This window comes from Ambystoma mexicanum, chromosome 12, assembly GCF_040938575.1.
Source record: "Ambystoma mexicanum isolate Mex_15411 chromosome 12, UKY_AmexF1_1, whole genome shotgun sequence".
NCBI classification, from domain to species: domain Eukaryota; kingdom Metazoa; phylum Chordata; class Amphibia; order Caudata; family Ambystomatidae; genus Ambystoma; species Ambystoma mexicanum.
The window spans coordinates 18,946,653-18,968,434 of NC_090936.1; the positions used below are offsets into that span (position 1 = coordinate 18,946,653).

The 21,782-nt window shown below is 43.5% G+C and overlaps 2 protein-coding genes across 3 annotated transcripts in view; one reads left to right on the forward strand and one right to left on the reverse strand.

Annotated features, from left to right (window-relative positions):
- The window catches only part of DMTF1 (cyclin D binding myb like transcription factor 1), a 106,593-nt gene extending 99,828 nt beyond the window's left edge, over positions 1–6,765 (forward strand). Inside the window, exon 16 of one of the 2 annotated variants that reach the window (XM_069627827.1) lies at positions 5,610–6,498. In XM_069627827.1, the coding sequence (XP_069483928.1) occupies positions 5,610–5,699 (90 nt within the window). In that variant the 3' untranslated portion in view covers positions 5,700–6,498. Of the gene's footprint in view, positions 1–5,609 lie in introns of both variants that reach the window. The other variant, XM_069627828.1, reaches the window with a different exon arrangement.
- The window catches only part of TMEM243 (transmembrane protein 243), a 46,704-nt gene continuing 31,409 nt past the window's right edge, over positions 6,488–21,782 (reverse strand). The window contains exons 3-5 of the mRNA XM_069627829.1: positions 10,884–10,934; positions 9,001–9,105; positions 6,488–7,145 (exon numbers count right to left, since the gene is read on the reverse strand). Of these exons, the coding sequence (XP_069483930.1) occupies positions 7,023–7,145; positions 9,001–9,105; positions 10,884–10,934 (279 nt within the window). The 3' untranslated portion in view covers positions 6,488–7,022. The remainder of the gene's footprint in view (positions 7,146–9,000; positions 9,106–10,883; positions 10,935–21,782) is intronic.

Genomic DNA, 21,782 nt, shown 5'->3' on the forward strand with positions numbered 1-21,782 from the left:
ATCGAGTAACCGTGTATTTCTCCAGCTTACTCACCACACCTGAACTAAAACTAGCCATAAAGACCCTTCTCCCCAGACTCCAAGCAACACAGCTCTACTGCTCCAACACCAAGTGACAACCCCAGGCAAAGCATGCCCACATTGCAATCATAAATATGCGTCTCAGGACACACAATCCTCAATGCTAACACATCACACCTAGAAAGCAGTCATACATGCAGAGCTCTGGGTACTTACAATCTGCACCATCATCACACAAAGCACTTTCTGCTTCTTTCCAGATCCGCCAAAGGGATGCAACAGGGTGTGAGGGAGGCAGAACACATGTTCACAAAGGTTGTATTGGAGATTCTGCTTAGTCTTGCAGTGCAATGGAAAGTAGTGGCCCATTGACCTAGCAGGACCAATGGAATGCCCAGCCACCAAGCATGGAAATTCAGGTTGATGACTAGGTGTATCCAACTAGTGGTTACCCTGGGCCTATTAAAATAATGAAGTCCCTAATACTTCCAACTTTTGTCCCATTTCACTTGTCCCCTATTTATCGAAACTTCTGGAAGTTTATGTTAATTCACAACGGTTTTATCTCAATCTTAATCTTCTTCCACCTCAACAATCTGGCTTTTCTACTGAAACTACTCTTGGCTGTCTTCAATTCCATTTGTCATGGGCAGCACCTCAATCTCTCTTGATCCTGCTGCACCTTAGTGCCACATCCAACATGGTTGACCATCCGACTCTACTGTCAACGCTCTCTTGTATTGGTTTGTCTGGTTCGGTCTTAACATTGTTTTCTTCTGATCTCACTAGTCGGTCCTTTTCTGTTACCTGGAGTGGTTCTACCTCCAGCTAGTTTTCGCCAGCTCATGTTGTTCCTCAAGACTCCCTTCTTAGGCCTGTTCTTTTCACTCTACAATTCTCTTCCGTCCCTCCTTGCAATCAGGTTTCAATCCCATCTTTATGCCGTTGATACACTTCGGCTGTTTCCGACCCTCAATGATTCTATCCACCATCGATTATCTTCATACCGTTCAGCACTTTCCTCTTGCTTTCTGGGGTTGAACTTCAAGACAATCCAACTGCTTTTCTTTCCTGCTTCCTCCGACATTACTCCTCCATTATCCATTCACTTTCCATCTTTGTTTTTTTCTTTGTCTTATTTGGGGTTTATTTTCAACTCCTTCCTTTCATTTAAAGCACACATTTCACCTGTAGTCCACTCCTGTCACTTCCAGCTGAATAGGAAAATCCAAAGTCACTAACTTTTCTTCTACCAAAATACTTTTCCAGTCCCCGGTTCTTTCTCGCTACTACTGCAGTTAATTTTATGTTGGCTTACCCAATTATGTTTTTTTCTGCTTTGCTCTATTCTTCTGGCCGTTAGTATTCTTTACTTTCTTTCTCCATTTGCCCACATCTCTCCTTACTGTGCCTCAGTGAAGAGGTTACTTGGTTTTTAAAAATATTCATGCAATTCCTTTGACTTCTGTGCATCACCCTACTCGCAATCTCAGTTCTGCTTCCCCAGTTCTTTCCGTCACTTGTCATCCCTGTGCTGCCTCTCATTTTTCAAGCTTTTTAGCTCCTTGCTCCCGAGCTTTGGAACTCCATATTCCTTCTTCCTCATCCCTCACTCGGTTTAAGACACATTTCTTTCCCCAACGTTGACTTTGTACCTGGTCCTTGATCCTTCCTCTTGTCATTTCATTTTGTAATACCATTTTTATGTTAAAGCGATTTGGCTAAAAGAGCTACATAAGCACAATAAATAAATCCATAGAGCGGTTGATGCTCGTGTTGCCGCTAGGCCATACCTGTGGCCCTGGCCAGCGTCTTGTAGACCCACAATGGTGGATTATGGGCCAAAGACCTGACCAGTGATTTGCAATGGAATCAAGGGGGTGGGGCATTGTAGCCAGACCATGCTACCATTTTTGGGGCGATACAAATAAATTATATCATGGCCAAAGCCATGCCCTGGTCAGAGTGGCTCTAGGCATAGTTTAAAACCCTGCACCAGTTAAAGTCTGATTTGGGAACCGCGCTCACACCATCAGTCAGTCAAAAACCTGGGATCCTAATGGACAATGCACTAACATTAGAACCACAAGTAAACACAATAATTAAGAAATGCCTCTTCCTCATTCACTCAACAAAAAGAATCCTACCATTTCTGTCCTTCACCCACAAAACACTGACAGTCGTCGCCCTCATGTCAAATATCGACTACGCCAACAGCCTCTAGCTCGGAATGCCGGAACATCGGCTGAAGAAACTACAACGCATCGGCCAGACTCCTCTTCAAACTATCTAGAACAGACCACATCACACCAGCGCTTAAAATTTAACACTGACGTCCAATCAAACAACATATCACTGTCAAAACAATGTGCATAACACACAGGGCAATCAACGGCCAGGGAGCAGAATGCCTACAAAAGAAAACAAACATCTCGAAGCCGACGAGACTCCTTATATCAAGCAATGAAATCCGCCTGGAACCAAAGCCATACGCCAGGAAGAAACTTCGGGGCCTCCTCTTTCTCCCACCAGGTGGGTAAAAGCCTGAACAACCTACCAAAAGAAATAAGCACCAAAGACCACATAAAATTCAGAAAACTACTAAAAATCTGGCTTTTCAAGACCTCGGAAACAATTGATACAATAAAACCAAAAATGCAAAGAGAACCAGTTGACAGAATCCATGACGGTACATATACCACCTAGAACCGACAGAGAAGAGGACCACTCGCAAAAACTAAAGAGACAATGCAAGGCGAAACTGACCACGAGCAACAATCCAATCAGGACAGAATAATAGCTAACGAGGCTGACGCAAAACAGGCATAATTATCAACCATACCCACCACCAAGCATCCCCCTGACAGACATGACAACATGAACCATGTCTAAACCCCAACGCTATTGTGCATCCATACTATCCAACTACTAGCTCATGCTCACAAGACAACCATCCTCAAACCACCCCTCCATATAAGCTAACCCGCCAGCCAAAATTAGACCACTAGCGCCACACTAAGAAACCCACACCCAAGCTAAGACAGAACACACTAGACTGACATAAAAGAAACCCTAGCAGTATTCCTGGAAATGTACAGACTGCTTAAACGACTAACCCAACACACACAACAACAAAATCATCTGAGACATGGGTATGGTGATACACTTGCATCATCCAGACCTGCTAGTAAGGACTGAACTGTACTGCGTCACACGCAGACAGAGCTATGGGTATGAGCACAGGTCACATCTAGATAGATCCACAGAGATCAGCTTGCATCAGGCACAGACTGGGATGTAGTGGCTGGTCTGAGTAACAACAAAGTTGTAGTGATTAACTAGCACACGCAACATATGGACAGAGTTGGGAGACAGCCTTGTCATGCTGAAACTAGATCACTGTAAGGAAGAAATGTGTCAAAATCTCGAAAGACACACAAATGAGTGCGCGTTTCTCCAGACAACAATGCTAATAACCAACACTACTAAAACCTCACCCCTCCTCATACACCTCTCAAACACTAACTAAACACAACCATACCTTTTAAACCACAGCAACCTGCACGCACTTCACTACATTGCAACAACAAATACACCACACAGAGCCTTACACGACGGACTCCAACCGGATACCACACCAAAAAGCTCAGCGAACAGTGTTAATCGAACTGAAGCTGCCAACATCACATCACAGCTCCCTTGCTCTTTCTCCAAACTTTGTCCTACTAACGCGCCCTAACCTACAATCAGCACAACCGGGAGGCGGGACGCGGCACACCATCTAAGGCCCCGACAAGGCCTTGCTCATTCACTTTTTCTGCCTCATCTTGCTGGGAGCATGCTGCCTGGGCTACGGCAGCCCTCCCACCGCCTACAATAACATCCTGGAAATAGTACGCTCTGATGCAGGGTAAGCTATTCTTTTACATTTATCACCCTCCGAGACTTCTGCCTTTGTGTTTTTATACTGTATGATGGGCTTTGTGCTTCTTTCTGGCCTGCACTTCCCTCCCCCCCCCTCCACATTTGTGGGACTTGATGGGCCAATCATCACAACCGGGAGGCGTGAGCCGGCACCCCATCTAAGGCCCTGACAAATGCCCCGTCTACCCCTGTCCACCACAGTACGCTGCAATGCCGACTTCAGTTTGCCCCACGCGTGTGTCTCCAAGTGCCCGCCACCTCTTCTATATATCTTAGCACTTACTCTTATCTTGAGTCCCTTGGCCTCTGATAACAGCTTGTCCGTCTCCCCCTTCCCTCCTTGTCTTGATAGTTGATCGTTTTTTCACATTCACATTCTGATTTGTTTCAAGGACCTGTAAGAATGTAACTGTATTCTCCCATGTCCCCTCCCTCCTTGAAGCGCTTTGAAACACATTGTGTATAGGCGCTATACAAATAAACAATTCAATAACCTGCCCCAATTTCTTTAAGATCCGCCAGAGTGCATGGGGACCACTATGGTAGTGATCGTGCGCGGTATAAATATCCCTTAAGTGGCTAGTGGTCACTTAAGCTAGCTTGCGGTGAAGAGCATCCAGTGGGCCCATCGGGTACGGTAAGAATGAGGCATATATGAAGACCATGCCCAGCAGGCACAATTTGGGCCATTTTGGTTAAGCCCAAAACAAAAACCGATCAAATTCACTGAACAGTATTCTTAAAGCAACCAGAACTCACTTTGCCACCACCATGCACTGCTCAGGATACCACATACGTCAACACAAACACATGCACAGTTTCAACAGGCCATAAACAACAAAAACGGCTAATTTAGGTAATATACTGCTTATGGACAGTTTTAGGGCATGCACAAAACAAGCACCATATATAATGTAAAGATTATTTTATCGATCCCCCAATGGTTGGTTGCTATGCAACTGGTAATGTGCAGACAGCAGGTCGCCCCCCACCCCCATCCACTCAACCCAGATATAAATTGGAATTCTTTGGACCAGTATAGGAGGCCCAACTGCACTAAACAGAATTAAAGTTCCAATTGTTGGCACCGATAAAATTCAAGCATGTTGAACATCTCTTTCATCTTCAGTGTGGACAGATAATAAACACATTTGAAAATAAATTGTGTGGAAGAATGGGGGGGGGGGGAGAGGGGGCCTTCTGATAGAACTTGAGAATTCTGTCCCTGAGGGAGACTCTACCAAGCCAGGTCCCTTTCTGCGGGGGAAACAGGATGAACCAGACTCAGGTTCACCATCTTCATGGATCATTTGCTGAAGAGTTGTGCAACAGTCCAAGAGTTTGAAGAAAACCATCCCATTCAATATTTAAAAAAAAAATCCTAAATAGAATCCTAGATTTCATTTGTTAAAGCTGCAACTACTTCTGGGTGCAAGAAAGTTAGTGTGCGCTCTAATGGTGCTCTGAATTCTTAGTTACTTTGGGGTTTGAGATGGTGGGGGCAGCAAGATTGTCCTTGGGAGCGTTGCGGGTATATAGAAAAAGACATTACCTGGTACTTTTTGAAAGGATCATTTCCCTCAACGTGTGCTTCGTAAGTGGTATTTCGAGTATCTGAAAGAGTCCTGCTGTGAGATTGTCTAAACTATTTTGTTTTATTTTAGATCCTATACTGTAGCACCATGAAGCGCGATCCCATTTTAAGGATGTCAAGACGTACAAAAGCAAGATGCTGGAGATTTAGGAACTTGTGACTAAAGCAGCCCTTCACTGTGTGAAGCAATAGCTGGAGCTGAACGAATGTCTTCCTACAGCACAACGTTCACAGCAGGTTTTTGTTGTATAATCTGTAGCAAAACAGAACATCTACTCTGGCTGTACAAGCTTCATGCTAACGATATACCTCAGTAGACCTCCGGGAAGTAACTCCGTGTTGCAGCTCCCTCAGTGTAAAAACCATTCATTCAGAGGCCCGGTTTCAATACATGTTAAGTGCTTAGCGATAGAGCAGTATTTCTATAAACAAAGCCCCTTCACTCAAGACTTACATTTCCATTTGCTTTTCTGAATTTTCGGGGTAGGAAAATGTCAAAGATGAAAGCTGTGTAGAATTAGATGGACTAGTCAAAGCAATAAAGGAAAATATAGATTTCACTTATTACAGTATTAAATAAAACACAGTTTACATACTGACAGGGATGTCCATCCTTGTTTGCCAACACATACATACTTGCACTATTTAATACAATTATTTTAAAAGATGTACAGGGAAGCAAATTTGCGCTTTGATTTCACTGGGATGGTTAGGGAAGAGCTGAATTAATGTCATCAGTTATCAATGTAGGTTTTCTCACTTAAAGAGAGACTATACACCCCTCTCCCCACAGCTATTAAAGAGTGCTCTGCCCTTTCCAGTCCTGGCACTTAACTTGCATTTTATTTCAAGGAAAGGTGTCTTCCCAAATTCGGGATTTTTGAAAAATATGGCAGTCTAGTTTGTATGAATTTTGGGTCGGGAGTGTGTAAATAAAAATGCAAAGACTGGTGTGTAAATTATTTTATTTATTTCTGTAATTTAATCTTTATATTCAAGCTCGTCTTTTCACAGTCCGATAATAGAGTTTTGTTAATGTGAAATTAAGTTGTCACTTTAAACTGTTGTATAGTGAACAGAAACAATTGTAATCTGTTTAAACAAAATAAAGAATGTTTGTGTTAATGCATTCTAAGATGCGATACATTCAGATCATAGCACACAGCTTGGCAATGCTATTATAGTCTTAATAAAAATTACAGTATTGTTTTTCCATAGTAGAAAAATCTTTTGTGCCATTCTTCAACAGTGGCTACCTTGAAACGTCTTGTAAGTGCAAGTTGGCTCAGGAAGGAAACACTGGTCAGTGAGTCTTGTGCTATGGCAGTAACTTTCTCGACAGGAGGGACTTGATGTGCTTATCCGTGAAAATATCTGCATTCCAACTGCAAAAACCAACGTGCACCCCCCACCGTGCTTGTGTGGCTTATTTTCCATTGTCATAATAGTCTTGGTACATCTTCATTACTAAAGACGCCTGGAGTCATTTTCCCACATCGTGGAAATATAGGTTGGCACAGATGCATAGCAACACTATGCAAAGGGAAAGATAGTAAATCAGATTTCTAAACTTAGGTTCCAGGTCTCCTTGTCGGTACCAGAAGATCTAGAAGGGGCAAGAGGAAAAAAAGTCTGGTCAGTAGTGTACATGAAAGGAATCTGAAACAGTCTGATAAAATAGGATCACCAGCTCTAAAATGAGAAACCACTCTGGTCTAAAAGGCCCCTGGCACAACACACTGCATGCAAGGGCTTCATATCAACTACTGAGCTATGAAAAGCATGCTTAATGCGACTAAGCAGATACACGCTTCAGACAGACTTACTGGTAAGTGATTTCTCTTACATGGTATCATGTTTTGCACAACCTCCTGGGAAGAGATGTGAAAAATATCTAACCCAATGGTTCCAACCAAAAGGAAAGCAGACTATAATGGTAGCTGTAGCAGAGCAGTTGGACTTAATTCAAGAGAGGTGGATGGGCTGGCAGTGAAGTACAGCTATTCTCAATAGTGAACTCTCGGAATACACTACATTGGTATATTGAAAACTATACAAAATGGGGCAGTCGCACAGACACTCGTAACAGTTTCAATAGCTACTTTGAGTTAAATATAACAGCAAAACAAACTATCAGTGAAGATCTTACCTATTCCTAGCACTAAAAAGTAAATATATTACCTGGCCATAGGCACAACGCATTTAGGCTTAAGAGGAAGAAAAGGGAACCATAGATAATAGAAACATACATTTATAGAAGGACTCAAAATGCCACACAGAAAATAGTAGTATTCCTCCAATATCATCTTGGGAGGATAGCTTAGGGGCAACGTACTCGCCTTGGAAGCAAGACGACGCTGAGCAACACAGGTTCGATCCCGAGTCCGCGCTTAGAAGCCTCTGGGTATTAAGCGTGTTATAAATAAACAATCATATCCTACCCTCTAGAAATTGCCAAAGCACACTACACAGCCGTAGAGCTCCTAGCGGGAGGAAAATGGGATACATAAGTGCAAACAAAACCCACAGAGCTACCAAAATATAAGACTCCTTCAGATTTACCATAAATCCATATTACACTCTAAAAAATAGTAATACAAGTAACGACAGACCATACCTTAATAGGCAGGAGTATAATACAATGATTTAAAAATGTCCAGTAAATCAAGGGCAATTGCTAAAAATCCAAGTCATTATGGAAACCTGCAGGGACCCAAGTGGGACCCAAAAAAAAGTCACTGTTGAGGGCCTAAATAGTCACTTGTCACTTAAAAGGAGTCAAGTGTCCCATAATCATCTATGAGGCACAGTCTGCAGGCAGCCTGAGGAGCTAATTACATTCCCAACCAGTAGGTATCACTTAAAAGGAGTCAAGTGTCCCATAATCATCTATGAGGCACAGTCTGCAGGCAGCCTGTGGAGCCAATTACATTCCCAACCAGGAGGTAGACTGTTTAAATTATTATTTTCCCATGGTGATTGCAGGACTCTTGCAACTTGCTTTTGAACCTTCACAGCAGATGCCCAGTTATCTCCAAAAGCTCATGTTTGTTCTACCACATACAGCAGCCTTTTCTGGGAGCAGTTTCCATCTGAGCCTACTAGAGAGCATAGTTCTGGACCAACAGGCAAAGGGGAGTTCTAACAGAGTGTCTGAATCCATGTACATGTTGTACTTCTCACTATATTGTGCTGTTTATCCAATTGGGTCACATAGGCAAAAAACAATTGTAAACAGTAATATAATCAGCATGCAACACAATCTCTTGGCCAGTACGAAACGATGTGCTGTGTAGAATTAAGGTGGCAAGTGAATTTTTATGGCTGGCTAGTAATTTTCAACTTTAAATGTTTACCCCCAACATAAGTACTGGATTATTTCAAAATTATTCTGATGGGATTGGGTTTCAACGATTACATTAAAAAAATCCTATACAACTTTGTTTAATAAAAATACTTACAAGTATAAGAGCAGACAGAGAACTCAATAGGATACAGACGGCAAAGAAAACATTCACTGGTTTTGGAGATAGATGAGGAAAGACGAAAGCACTGATAAAAGTTACCTGTAGGGAAAAATCACAACAGAAAGAATCAGCACCACTGCCAAGTTGGGATTTTATGTGTCTAGATCAAAACTGTGTGAAATAAACATTATACCGTAAACTATAAAGAGGGTGGGCTAGAGATGCAGGAGAAGAGGCAACCTCAATTTGACCTTGGATGTGGAAGATCAAGAAAAAGCAAGCACAGTCTGCCAAACAAATGAACCATTTTATTTTTCTAAAATTTCTACAGATCTACCAACTGAAAACATCTAATCTGAAATAGGTTTTTGTCATCACATTCAAAGCTACACCAAATAACTGAAAGCGTTCTTAAACACACCAAATGGAAGGTGTTAAATTGAAGCATTTACCTTCCCACCACCCGAGACTAACATTGTTAGCAATTTGGGGTAGAACTGATGCAACTCGTACAAGATTGAGCAGAATATATTACTCCATGAGAGAAAGACTAGAGGTATCTCTTCACAGACTCCAATGAAAGATTGTAAACAGAAGAAATCTTCCCCTTGATCCTTTTGTGAACATATCACACCCAACTACCAAATACGGAGTGTGATAAATATGCTAGGTAACTGCTGAATTAGATTTCCTACCCTTTCGTCTATCCCTCTAAATCGACATTCATGATATAATTTATGTACAAATCCAATCCCTTCTCAAGGCATCTCAGTTGTGCGTGTGTTCACACCTTAAAACATGGTGCATTTCAAACAAAAATAAATAGCAAGCCATGTTTGTACATGCATTGTGTCAAAGCACTAGGTCAGCATTACAGTGATTTTTTTTTTTTAGCCAGAGTTTTTTAAGATTCACTCTAGCTGTCCAAATACTCAAAGCCAGCGTATCGTTCTCAGAAGCTCAAGAATTGATGGTTGCTTTCATTTTTTTAGTTTGGGGCATTTCACTACCAAAGGGTGTTGGGGCATTTTACACGGTGAAGAAATTAAATCAAAATTCTATACACTAACACACACATTTGAAATAGAACACATTCTAAAAAAAATAATACTTGACACAGGGCACCCCAAATCAATTACAGAAAGCTGCAGGAACAATTTGTCGTCAGACTGAAAAATGATTAACAAAATATTTCTGTACCTATTTAGTGAAAGCAAATGGCTATTAAGTGCACATCTTTGTTCCCTAGCTCTTTAGACGTTTTTTTTTTATTTTATTTGGTGCCAACAGATACAACTATTAATCTGCTCAAATAAAGAGTGACAGTGCATCTTAGGGACCCATCACCCAACTTGAGATTTTTCAGTTTAGAGTACTTCATCAATTTGTACTGAAAAGTGAATTAATTGTATTGGACGGAGGATTAACCTATTCGCCAAGTGGCAGATTTGTGAAAATGTATTGGGAGCCATGGATAAAACAAAGAATGAAAAGGGCAATCATTTTTAAAACCTTGGTGTCTGCAATACGAGAAATTCCTTGATCCACAGACTTCTCATCCAGAAATTAACAACTTGTATACCAGATAGTCTGAGGTTTGGAATTTGAATCACCTATTGCAAATTCCCAAAGGTAGAAGTCTGTCAAATTCAGTTATTTGACTGCTCTGAGCGGTCACATTCTGCTTGTTGAGACAGCGCTTATTTATAACTCCCCAAGAGACGCTTGTTATCACCCTGACTTGATCACAAGCCTAATGAATTATAATTTACTTTTCTTGCCAACCCCCTATTCCCACTTCCGCAGATTCATTTGTTTGAATATTTGTCAAATGTTTTTAAAATATGTACACAGAAGAATCAATGAAAAATACTTACTACAACAAGCAAAGAAGTTAGTCCACCAACCACTAAATTGATTATTCTATCCTGAAATTTAAGGGGAAAGTACAGTCATCAGGACAAGGTTTCCACCATCAGCTCATTTACAATACAATCATATTGAAATAACTGCTGTCTGTATTGCTCAAACAAAGCAGATTTCCTGAAATTAAACAGAAACAATCTATCAAAGACCAACAAACATGACTATTATTGTGTTTAGAATGGAAATGGACAAGATTCAGTCTAAGAGTGTGCGATAAAAGTGGAGTCGTTTACTAGCTGTAAGCTTGAGATTAGTTTGTTCTGCATTAGCGGAGTGGGAGAAGCAGTTATTTTTCCTTATAACAATTAAGCAATATATTCCAGGCGAAGGTACACTTGACAGGCTGAGTAAAAGCATCACATGGCGAAGCAGAAGGTCTAACTGCAACCCAAGCAGTGTTCTCTCCCTTGGCTAATTATGCTACGGTCAAGCAAACATTTGGGTTTGAATTAAAATAACCTTTAAATAAGAGGGAACGACATTTTAAGTCATTACAGGTTATATAGGATGGTCACCAAATGTGGTCTACAGACAGACAGTGTGGGGAGGGACGGTAGGCCGGTAGGTTGGAGGCAATTCCCAAGGAATTCTGTACTCTGCTACTTCGAGGTTACCTACACTGAACGTGGATCAAGCTTCCAAATGTCAAAAAATGCCTGTATTAAAGAGGAAAGCCAGCTAAAGAAAATAGTGGTGTGTTCCTCCCCCCTCCATACCCCCAGTGTTCTTCAATAAATGTCCTTGATTGAGGATGAGGGAGTGAATGAGGAGGCAGATTCAAAATCCACTGGGATTCAGTGTGTCAGCAACCTTAAGAGCTGCCCTCCTGATTGAGAGTCCCCCTTTCATAATGATTACCTCGCAGAAGATGTATACGTTTTATGGGGCCACATGTGCACTCTGTAGAAGATACATAAGTGGAAGTGGGAAGGACACCGTTTGAGAACAGTCATATTGGGTGGGCGGCAACACTATGCATTAAATAGCCATTCTGAGATCAGGCAAGGGACCCGTTGGGGAGAATTCTCAGAAATGTGCTAATTCCCCTCTACCCCAGTTTTGCTGGACGTTTAATTTCTAACCTGGAGAGAGTGAGAACTTTTCCCACTCTCTCATGTATTTCTTCTATGATTTGGACTCTGTTTCTTTTGACTTTGGAGTCTGACAACTCCACAAGCATCATCTTTGCATTGTGTCACACAGAACCTTCAGTGTAGTGACACAGGGAAGTCTCTCAGATTTCCCAAAAGTTTAAATACTTTCTCTTGGATAAACTACTGTTTCCAAGAGCAGTGAAGTGAAATTGACTTTACTTACATTTGTAACTTTCTAGACCCAGCACACACTATCTTATAATAGGGTTCTGTAGGGGTTACTTAGTATACCCTGTAGTTTCTTAAGTAAAAGTTTTATGTTACCCTGTCTACAATTAATGGCTGGTGGCTGTGGTTTACTTTTTCCTACCATTGTGTGTTTTTAACGTGGGCTGCTATTGCAGCTGCAGTAAGACACCCATGGGTGCCCATTTTGTCAAAAGGGCCCTGGTCGTCTTTTTTCGCCATTTGTTGTTGGAATGGTCCTTCATGAGATTTACTCTGCGCGCCAAACCAGGTTTGGCCACTTTGTTTTGACTTTGGTGCAATTCACTGGTGAAGCCCACCTCTGGCTCCAGTGTGTCCGGCAGGCGCAGGAAACGAGGGAGGTGCCTGAAACTCCCTGTGCTTAGTCTCCTTGGTTACAGGAATGCACCCAAGGGTGATTGGCTGGAGGGCTTGTTAGGGAGAATTCTCAAAAATGTGCTAATTCCCTCTACCTAAGAGACCCCCCAGCAACGTTGCTGGATTTTGAGGACTTCTTTTTTTAACCTGGAGAGTGTGTGACCCTTTTTCCCACTCTCTCATTTTGACATGCGTTTTACCTCTGTGTTTTCTTGGATAGGGAGTCTAACCAACTCTCCAGGCATCATCTTTTACAATTGTTTCTGAAAGACTTCCCAAGGTTTAAATACCTTCTCTGGGATCAACAACTGTTTCCCAGAACAGTGGAGTGGAATTGACTTCACTTGGCCCTGTACATTTCTAAACCCAGCACACCCTCTTTTACAATAGAGTGCTGGAGGGGTTACTTAGTATCCCCTATGTCTAGTTACTCATGTAACAGTCAAATGTTACCCTTTCCTCTCAGAATGGCTGGTGGCAGTGGTTTTACACCAAACTACCATGATTCTTCCCGACCGTGAACTATTCGTAGCTCCAGTAACAGTAAATCGCGGGAGCCATGTCTTTCAAGATGGCGCCCAGCCATCATTGCTAAAATGGTTCCCGGTCTTCTTTTTTTGCCTTATCTTTGTGGAAAGGTCCTCCTAGAGTTTTTCTCTGCACACCAAACCAGATTTGGTCTCTTTGTTGATTCGCCTTTGGCGGGCTTCAGAAGTGAAACCCGCCTCTGGCTCCAGAGTGTCTGGGGTAGGAAGGAAGTGTGGGAGGTGCCCAAAACTTCCTGTGCTTTGTCTCCTAGGAGACCCAAATGCACTCTGTGGTGATTGGCTGGCTGTCTCCGACTGTCCGGCAAGGACAGCCACCCTGCTGGGTGAGTGGCAGCTAGGCTGGAATGAATGGGAGAAAACCGGATAAAAGGCGAGTCAAGGAACCGAAGAAGAGCTTGAAGAGGACAGCTCCTGGATCGTTGGTTTGCCCGGTGAAGCCCTGCTGCAGGTCCAAATCGCCAAGTTTGCATTGACAGAGAAGCCCTGCAAAGGACGACTTCTCCCTTTGAGTTGGTAGGACCAATCAACTCCCAAGTAAGTAACTAAGTAACCTGGACACCCATCTCGGAGCTGTTGCATTTCCTCGGAGTGCTGCAGGAAACCACAGAGCCAGGGAGGAGGACACCAGATTGTGTGCGTTACATGTAAACTGGCCGAAAACGTTTGGAAGATCCTCCGGACTCCCACAACGTCGGTCCGACCGAGCCTGACCCCCCCACCCCAGCTGTGTGTGGGACTTCAGAAGCAAGGACAGTCCCCCTTGAAAGCCAGGACCAGCGTTGTTACCAGTGCCATAGCTGAAACGTGTAACAGCCACTGAAATTGAAGTTTGCCCGTTGCGAGCTTTTGACCAGTGCCAATGCAGGAGTCCCCCCGACGTCGTCCTTCTTGTCCCCACGACTGAGGCCCAGGAACTGCCAGGAACAGAAGTCATCAGCTGCATCTTTTTCTTCATTGTAAGGTACTGTAAAACAAGACTTCGAGAACTTACCTCTCACGGTGAAAGTGCTTGAAACTTTTGCAACTCACAGGCACAATCAGCTTAGGACACAATATATGATTCTTCTTTTTACAAACTACTTCTGAGAAGTTGTGCCAAGACTTTTCTATTCCATTTACTTACCAGAACCACTTTATCCTATCCAAGACTTTAGCCCATTGACTTTGGCCTAGCCTATTGAATTGACTCTTCTTGTGAACTCAAAATATTTGCACTGTGTAAGATTATTTGTATTTCTTGTATTCTAATTACTTTTGCCTTTTACCTACCTCTTTTAAGAGTATACAGTATTGAAGTATATTTGTGTGTTACTAGTCTATTGCTCCCTTCTGAAGGCTTTATAACTGACTGATAAATTATTGTTTATGCAAGAAACCTTGAGGGTAAGAGTTTATTTGAATACCTGAAACTGTGAATCTTTGTGTAACTCCACTACAGCTCACAATTCCTGTCTTGAGATAAGCCTGGCTGCTCCACACGCTACCAAAACTGTGTAGTACAGACTTATACCAAAGGTTGGTTTGCTTACACCTGTAGTCATAGTTGTGTGTAGTGTTCCCACAGGGTACTGCATACAAACTTTGCCTAACGGGCTGTCTAGAATATTTTTGTTGACATATGGGCTATAGCCCAGGTGAATCAGTGGACAATTGGTGCAGAGTTCTGAAGAGGATAGCACCCCCAAAGAAGGAAAACCTGGAGAAAGGTGACGCTGCAGCTTAGCCAGGCCAGCAGTGAGAGCAGAATGCTAGAATGACCCTTTCATGGAGGAAGACCATTGGGACCCCCAGTGCAAGCATTAAGTAGCGAGAAGATTGCTGGTATGAGCCCAGGAAATCTGAGACACCAGTTAGCCTATGGACTCAAATTGGCATGGAGGACCGTCGAGGCCGGCAGTGTTCAACCAGTCCCTTCTAGAGCGTGCCCATCATATCTAGGCAACTTTTCTGCCTTTGTGCGCACGTCACTAAGCAACCATAGACGCAATGCAGTAGCCTCTGCAATGCAGTGAAATTGGAGCACACTCCTGGTCATAAACGGAAAGGAGGAAGCAGTCTAAGCAGGCTGTGGCTATAAGATTAAGAGTAACCCTACCCCTGCAATAATTCATGGTGACAATATTGAAGGAGAGGGAAGAAAATAAAAATAGGAACGAAATGAATAAGTATATCAATGGAAGAGAGCGTACAATGAGGACCAATAAATCAAAGCAGAGCACAAAGGTGTAGTGCCAATGGTGCTCCTGACCATGATCCAAGGAGACTTGTCATCCTGCAGGGGCCAGGCAAATGGCATTAGTATAGAAGGTACGCAACCCTACCCTGCACGTTTCCCCGGAATAAGAGGAGCCACCTTTGAGCCCAAGGAGGTGAAGGACTCAAAAGATCAGAGCAGCCAGAGATGATGGGCAACTCCGGCTCTCTAGACAAGTGTGACCGGTTAAGGAGTGGTGTGCAGAGCTAGAGTGTCAGACTGGGCACTGGGGATTACTCAGGTGCAGAATTGTGCATCAGCTACTGCCGCCGGTCAGCGTGTTGGTCCAGGCAGCGTTAGAGGGGACCTGTAAACAAATTGTGCCTTGGGAGCCAGCAATTGAAAAATGCAAATCATGGTGGAAAGACGAACATCAAAAATGCAACTGTTCCCCCACCCCTTCAATTTCTGCTGCCACTCAGTAAACCGGTAGTGAAGTGGGACATGTGACACAAGGAATTTGAAAGCTGCATGTGGGGCAAGGTATGAGGTAGACAAAACATTGCTGCTAATGCCATTTTAGGCAGGTAGGCAGGCAAGAACAAGAGATGTTGCCACATTAGAGTGGAATCTGTAGGTTTGAGTGCATACAAGATATGCATGAAGAAAAAGGATGTGTTTTAAGGCAAAGGCCAGTGATTTTAAAATGTTATTTGTGGGCTCTGGTAACCTGCATTAACTGATACCGTGAAAGAGACTACCACAGATTCACATTATACGCCACTACATGCCTAAATCGGAGTTCCCTCTACGGCAGAGTACCCACTACTAAACGGTGCCATGTGCAACTAAAGAGAACCAAGGCGGTGGATCAGGAGCTAATACAGAGAAAAATACTATGAATGCAATTCTAAAACAAGGAGGTGCAGGTAAAAGAGGTCAGTGTGAGAGCATGTAGTTGGTGGGTTAAGGAGTGTCGCAATTTCGTGAAGATGGCAGATGGGAAATTCTGGCATTTGAACAGGGTATTCCTAAGCTTAAAGTGGTCTGGCATCGGAGAGGAGTTACTCAAGGACAAAGGAAATGTTTTGCCTCCATGAACCCCTGTGTAGATTCCCAGGCATGAATCCACAGAGGGCAACTAGAGAAATTAGGAGGCCAAAATATTTAGAGTGATATTGTTAATGCAACCAAACATTGCCTTGTCTCCGGTATAGTTGAGGCTTTCAGAGTTGGGGGTGGGGAGGATAAGAGGACCCCATTTGGTGAATGGAAGGGGGAAATATATGGAGTTCTAATGCAGATATGTACTATAAAATTGTGCTGGACATTCTGGAGCCCAGATTCCAAAGGTGTCAGTTGGTAAGACGACTCGATAGGCTGTTACAGTGTGGATATCTAGGTTTCAACTCGCCTAGGGTTGAGTCAGCATTACATACTGCCTTTTACCTACCTCTTAAGAGTATACAGTATTGAAGTATATTTGTGTGTTACTAGTCTGTTGTCCCCAAAAGGGAGCCTCCCCCCTCCTGTGAGGCTAGGGAGGGGAGAGCGCTCAAGAGCCTCCCCCTAGGGGAGGGGGTAAGTGGGACCACACCAGGAGAGACTACCCCCTTTGGGGACAAGGACTCCCATTCCTGTATGGAGCTCCCTGGACCATCCACCATACCCGCATACACGGGACTACCTGTTGGAACGAATAATGTGGCATTATTATTGTTGGCTGAAGGCAATACAAAAAGAAATCCATTTGTAAAAGAAAAGAAAGATGTCTCTTTAACAAGATACATACATTTAATTGGTACACGTAGGAGTGAAGGAAGAGTGCCTGGTGCGTAGAGGAAACCCCCAGACATCATTACACCTTGTGGAGGTGGACCAAAGGCAAGTTGCGCAGCCTGCGACTTTAAATGAGGCAGAGAACGTCTCATTCAAGACACCGGGGGCCGAGTCTGTAGATGCGAGAAAGGCATTGTGAAGAAGGAAAGAGGAAAAAAGCTATTCAGTGGTGGTGCGAAAAAGTACAGCGTTGTTATGCTATTGGGACTTGAACAGCGCACCAATGCCATTTAGCATGGTCCCCAGGGCCTCTGAAAAGGAAGGGGATTGGGAAGGTTAGTTGAGAAGAGAGGGATAGCTTTGATGTGCTGTTGCTAGTTTCAGTTCGGAAGGGACGGTCACTTTGTGCCAGTAGGAGTTTGGTGTTTGTATGTTCTATACAGTGTGGGTGTTGGGTGTTGTGGACAGATGGGAGAGGGAAGAGCGATTGTAGTTTCGGCGTGTCGAAGGTTTGTGTCAAGTTAGTTATGTAATGGGTGGTGGATATGCGGACTGTCTGGAATTTAGAGAGTTATTAATAAACAATACAACACATTGGCTCCCCTCAAAATCCTCACACATTGGCTATCTTCGGGTTTCATTTAAGTGTGGCGCATTTGCCATTTTCCTAGATCTATTGTGTCCAGCCTAGAGAGGACCAGAGCTATGGAGACATCGAGTTTCTGGTGGGGGGGGGGAGGGAGGAAAGGGAGAATGCCTCTGAGGAGGTGCAGGTGATAGTGGGCCTTCTTGGCACGGTCCAAAATGTGAGGAGAGAAGGAGAGAGAGGCGTCAAAGATGACACCAAGGATTTTTGCCTCACAAGAGGGTTGGGCGGGGGGCCAAGGAGGTTGGGCAGAGTGTAGGAGGGAGCATTAAGGCAGAGATCATTGGCATCACACCATGCCTGAATAAAAGACAGTCCGGGATGAGAGAGGAGGCAGAAGAGGGAAACTTGGAGAGCTGTGCGTCGTCTGCATAACACTAGATGTCAGGAGAGAAGGAGGAGATCAGATGGGCCAGAGGGTCGAGGTAGATGTTGAAGAGCAACAGCGAGAGGATAGAGTCTCGAAGGATGCCCCAGGTGAAGAATGTGATGGGGGAGAAAAAAAAAGGCCCAGTTGAACCTGGAAAAGACCGAAAGGAATAAGGTCAACCAGTCAAGTGCCATACCTGTGATGCCAAGGGCGTTGCAGAGCCGATTAGTCACCATTTGAGCCATCTCCACCATATTGCGAAATTGTCACTTATGTTCATTTTATGCGCTGATGTACTGGGCATACAGTTTTGCCAACATAATATTTTTCACAACTGCAAATGATTACGTAGACCACATGGAAGGACTTACAATTGGAAAGTATTGCAATGCCCATTTTCTGCCTGCTGCCTCAAATATTGTAGTTTGTACAGGAAGTCGACAAATTGAGCAACTCCCACATCTGAAAAGCCCCTTAATAGCAGGCAGACCCAACATAGTGCAAATATCAGTGTTTTCTTGTTTTTCCCCTCCGACTGCATGGACCAATGATTGGCGTAGGTTAATTCCATGTTTTAAAGCATAGAGTGGTCTTCCTGACTAAGCGTACAGAATCACTGGTTCACTTAAACACTGCACAAACTCCCCAGCAAACAGATGCAGATAATCTCTCACAAGAGAACAGAGCCGAATTCTGTTCCTTAAGGACCAAACAGAAATATTACAAATTTGTGGACAAGGCAGGGAAAATTTCAGCTTGGAATTTAAAGACCAGATTAAGGGCTGAACAAACAATGGAGAATGTGGGTGGCATGACTAGGTCGTAGAAATCCTCCAAAATGGAGGAGTTCAGACGCTATTCTCAGAACCTCCATTCCTCGGAAGACTCAGCATTGACCGATATTTAGACGCATGACCTCCCCTCGCTCATATTTCTGAAGAGCAAGGAAGCAGCCTTTCTGCAACTACAAAGAAGGACCAGGTTTACATGCCATCTCGAGGTTGAAGCCTACAAAGGTTTCAGGACTGGGTGGGTTTACCCCGCTTTTCTGTAAAGCTTCCAATACAAAACTGCTGGAGCCCCCATTTGATCTATTCTGTCATCTGTGGTTCCTGGGGGGGGCTCTTCTGGTAGAATTGTCTGTTGCCCCCTGAAGCCCACAGGTTCATGGCCACGCATTACAAATATTTTAAGTACAAGTAAAGAATGTGCAAAGCTACAAACTCTCAGATCCATAAACGAGGGTGTGATCCTACTCTCTTCTCCTAATAACATGGTCATTAATATTGACAGAAAATGTATGCTAAAATTCTAGCTAGTCTATTGGACAAGATTATCCCAAATATTGTGGGTTTGGAATAAATTGGACTGCATCTTGGGGAGTCGGCCTCCTGACAACATGAGGAAGGTGGTGGATTTAATTGATTAGGCTTGCACTACTAGGTCTCTGGTGGTAATCCCAACTTTAGACACTGAAAAGGCCTTCTACCGCATCAAATGGCCCTTTCGAAGAGCATTGATATATAGTTGTGGACTTGCAGAGGGATTTATCAAGGTGGCCTTTGCTGTGTATTGTGACCTGCTGGCGAGGGTCGGAACAGCTTCCTTAACAAGAGGCACCAGGAAAGGATGCCCCATTTAACCCCTACTTTCCACCATGGCGGCAAATTCAGATTCAATCTATGGGATCACATATGTGGGAACCCACCATAGATTTGTTGTGTATGCAGATCACATCTTCCTCTTTTTAATTAATGCCGCCACCTCGTTCCTGCCCTTGCTCCATACGTTACACGCCTTCCATGAATATCAGATTTAAAAACGAATCTGGATATTATGGTGAGTGATTAAATTATTTTGTTTAATTTTTTTTAAACTTTATTTATGCTTGGCAATCAGGCAAACAATGATACAGTATTATGTGAGCTAGCACAGGTCGTGTCAATACATATCAGAATCAATCCCTGGTTCATTACAACCAACAACTCCTTTGAACTGAGGCAAGGCACCATTTTAGGGAGGTACTACAATTACATCACACTGTGATCTAGGTACACCCAATATTCGCACTTTATGCCTCTAGGCTTGAACGACCCTGGCAGTGTTCCTATAAACAATTCCTCACAATTCTCCTCCCATGTAAAGTCTTTCAACCAGTCCTTCCCCTGTGGTGGGGGGCAAGAGTCCTTCCAGTTTTGCAGTATACAGCACTTGGCAATTACACATCCTATGTTTGGGAAGGATCTAAGCCTCCTTTCCGAGTCCCCCCTACAGATCCAAAACAGTGCACACATAGGAGACGGAGCCATTGGGCGCTTCACTACTATGCACAGCGTATCAAACACTTGGCCCCAGAAATCCTGTAATTTACCGCAGTTCTAATACATATGCCAGTAATCAGCACGGTCACATTTACATCTTGGACAGCTACCATAATTGCCCAAGTATATTTCATGAATTTTCCTAGGTGTATAATGCAGTCTGTTCAATATCTTGAACGGAATCATTTTGAATCTTGTGTTAATCGACACAAACCTAGTCAGGGAGCACATATTACCCCATAGCTCATCAGAAATTTTGATCTACATTTCTTTTGCCCACTGCCCTCTCACATTAGATGTCTGTATCCCCACTTTTCTACCTCTTTATACCCAGATTGTGGCTTGCACAGGATCATACGGACAGTCCTCTTTGTATGTGGTGTCTAGTATTCACGTTTTCATGTCCGTTTTATCAGCCGCTAGACATTATAGTTTAACGTGAGATGGGGCGATTTCACTGCAATACCAAGAAGACACAAACTGCACCTGGGCAGCCAGCCAGTAAAATTCTAAAATGTGGGACAGAGAACCCTTGCCAGTCATATGATAATGCCATTTCTTCCCATTTTTTCCTAAACAGCCCCTGCATGCCAAAGGAATTGAGAGGTACCCATGCAGCCTAGTGAAATAATCCCTGCCTGGCCATAGAGGTACATTCGTGAATAGATTAAGTAATTCGGGAAGGAGAATCATTTTGACCACAGCTAGCCTGCCTGCCAATGAAAGTGCCCATTTATGCAATTTTTCTGTCACATGCGTCTCCAGTGTAGTTGTCTGAAACGAGAAAACCTTTGTCCCTGGATATCAGTACACCCAAGTATGTAACCTTGTCAGGCCCCCATTTCAAGGGGTATATTTCCTGCGGCCTCGTCGTGTTGTCAGTTAAGGGGAATATTCGGATTTGGTGTAATTTCCTGTAAAGCGTGAGAACTCTCTGAATTGTGGGATCTCTCATTATTGGGTCAAGGTTTATATATGGGTCTCTTACATACAACACAGTTTGTGTAGCGATGATCTCAGGGGGTCCCATTAGGTGGAGCACCGAACCACGTGATGTTCCCCAATTAGGTGTGCCATTGGCTCATTCACCAGCGCGAACAGGATGGGCAATACAGGGCAGTCTTGGCGAGGACCCCTTTCTAGTATAAGAGGTTCAGATAGGCGTGTGTTTAGGACTCTGGCGACCAGGCGAGTGAAAAGAAGTGTGCTAAAGTTTATCATCTGGTTTCCAAGCCCACAGTTATTTAAGATATAGATACCACCACAATACCATG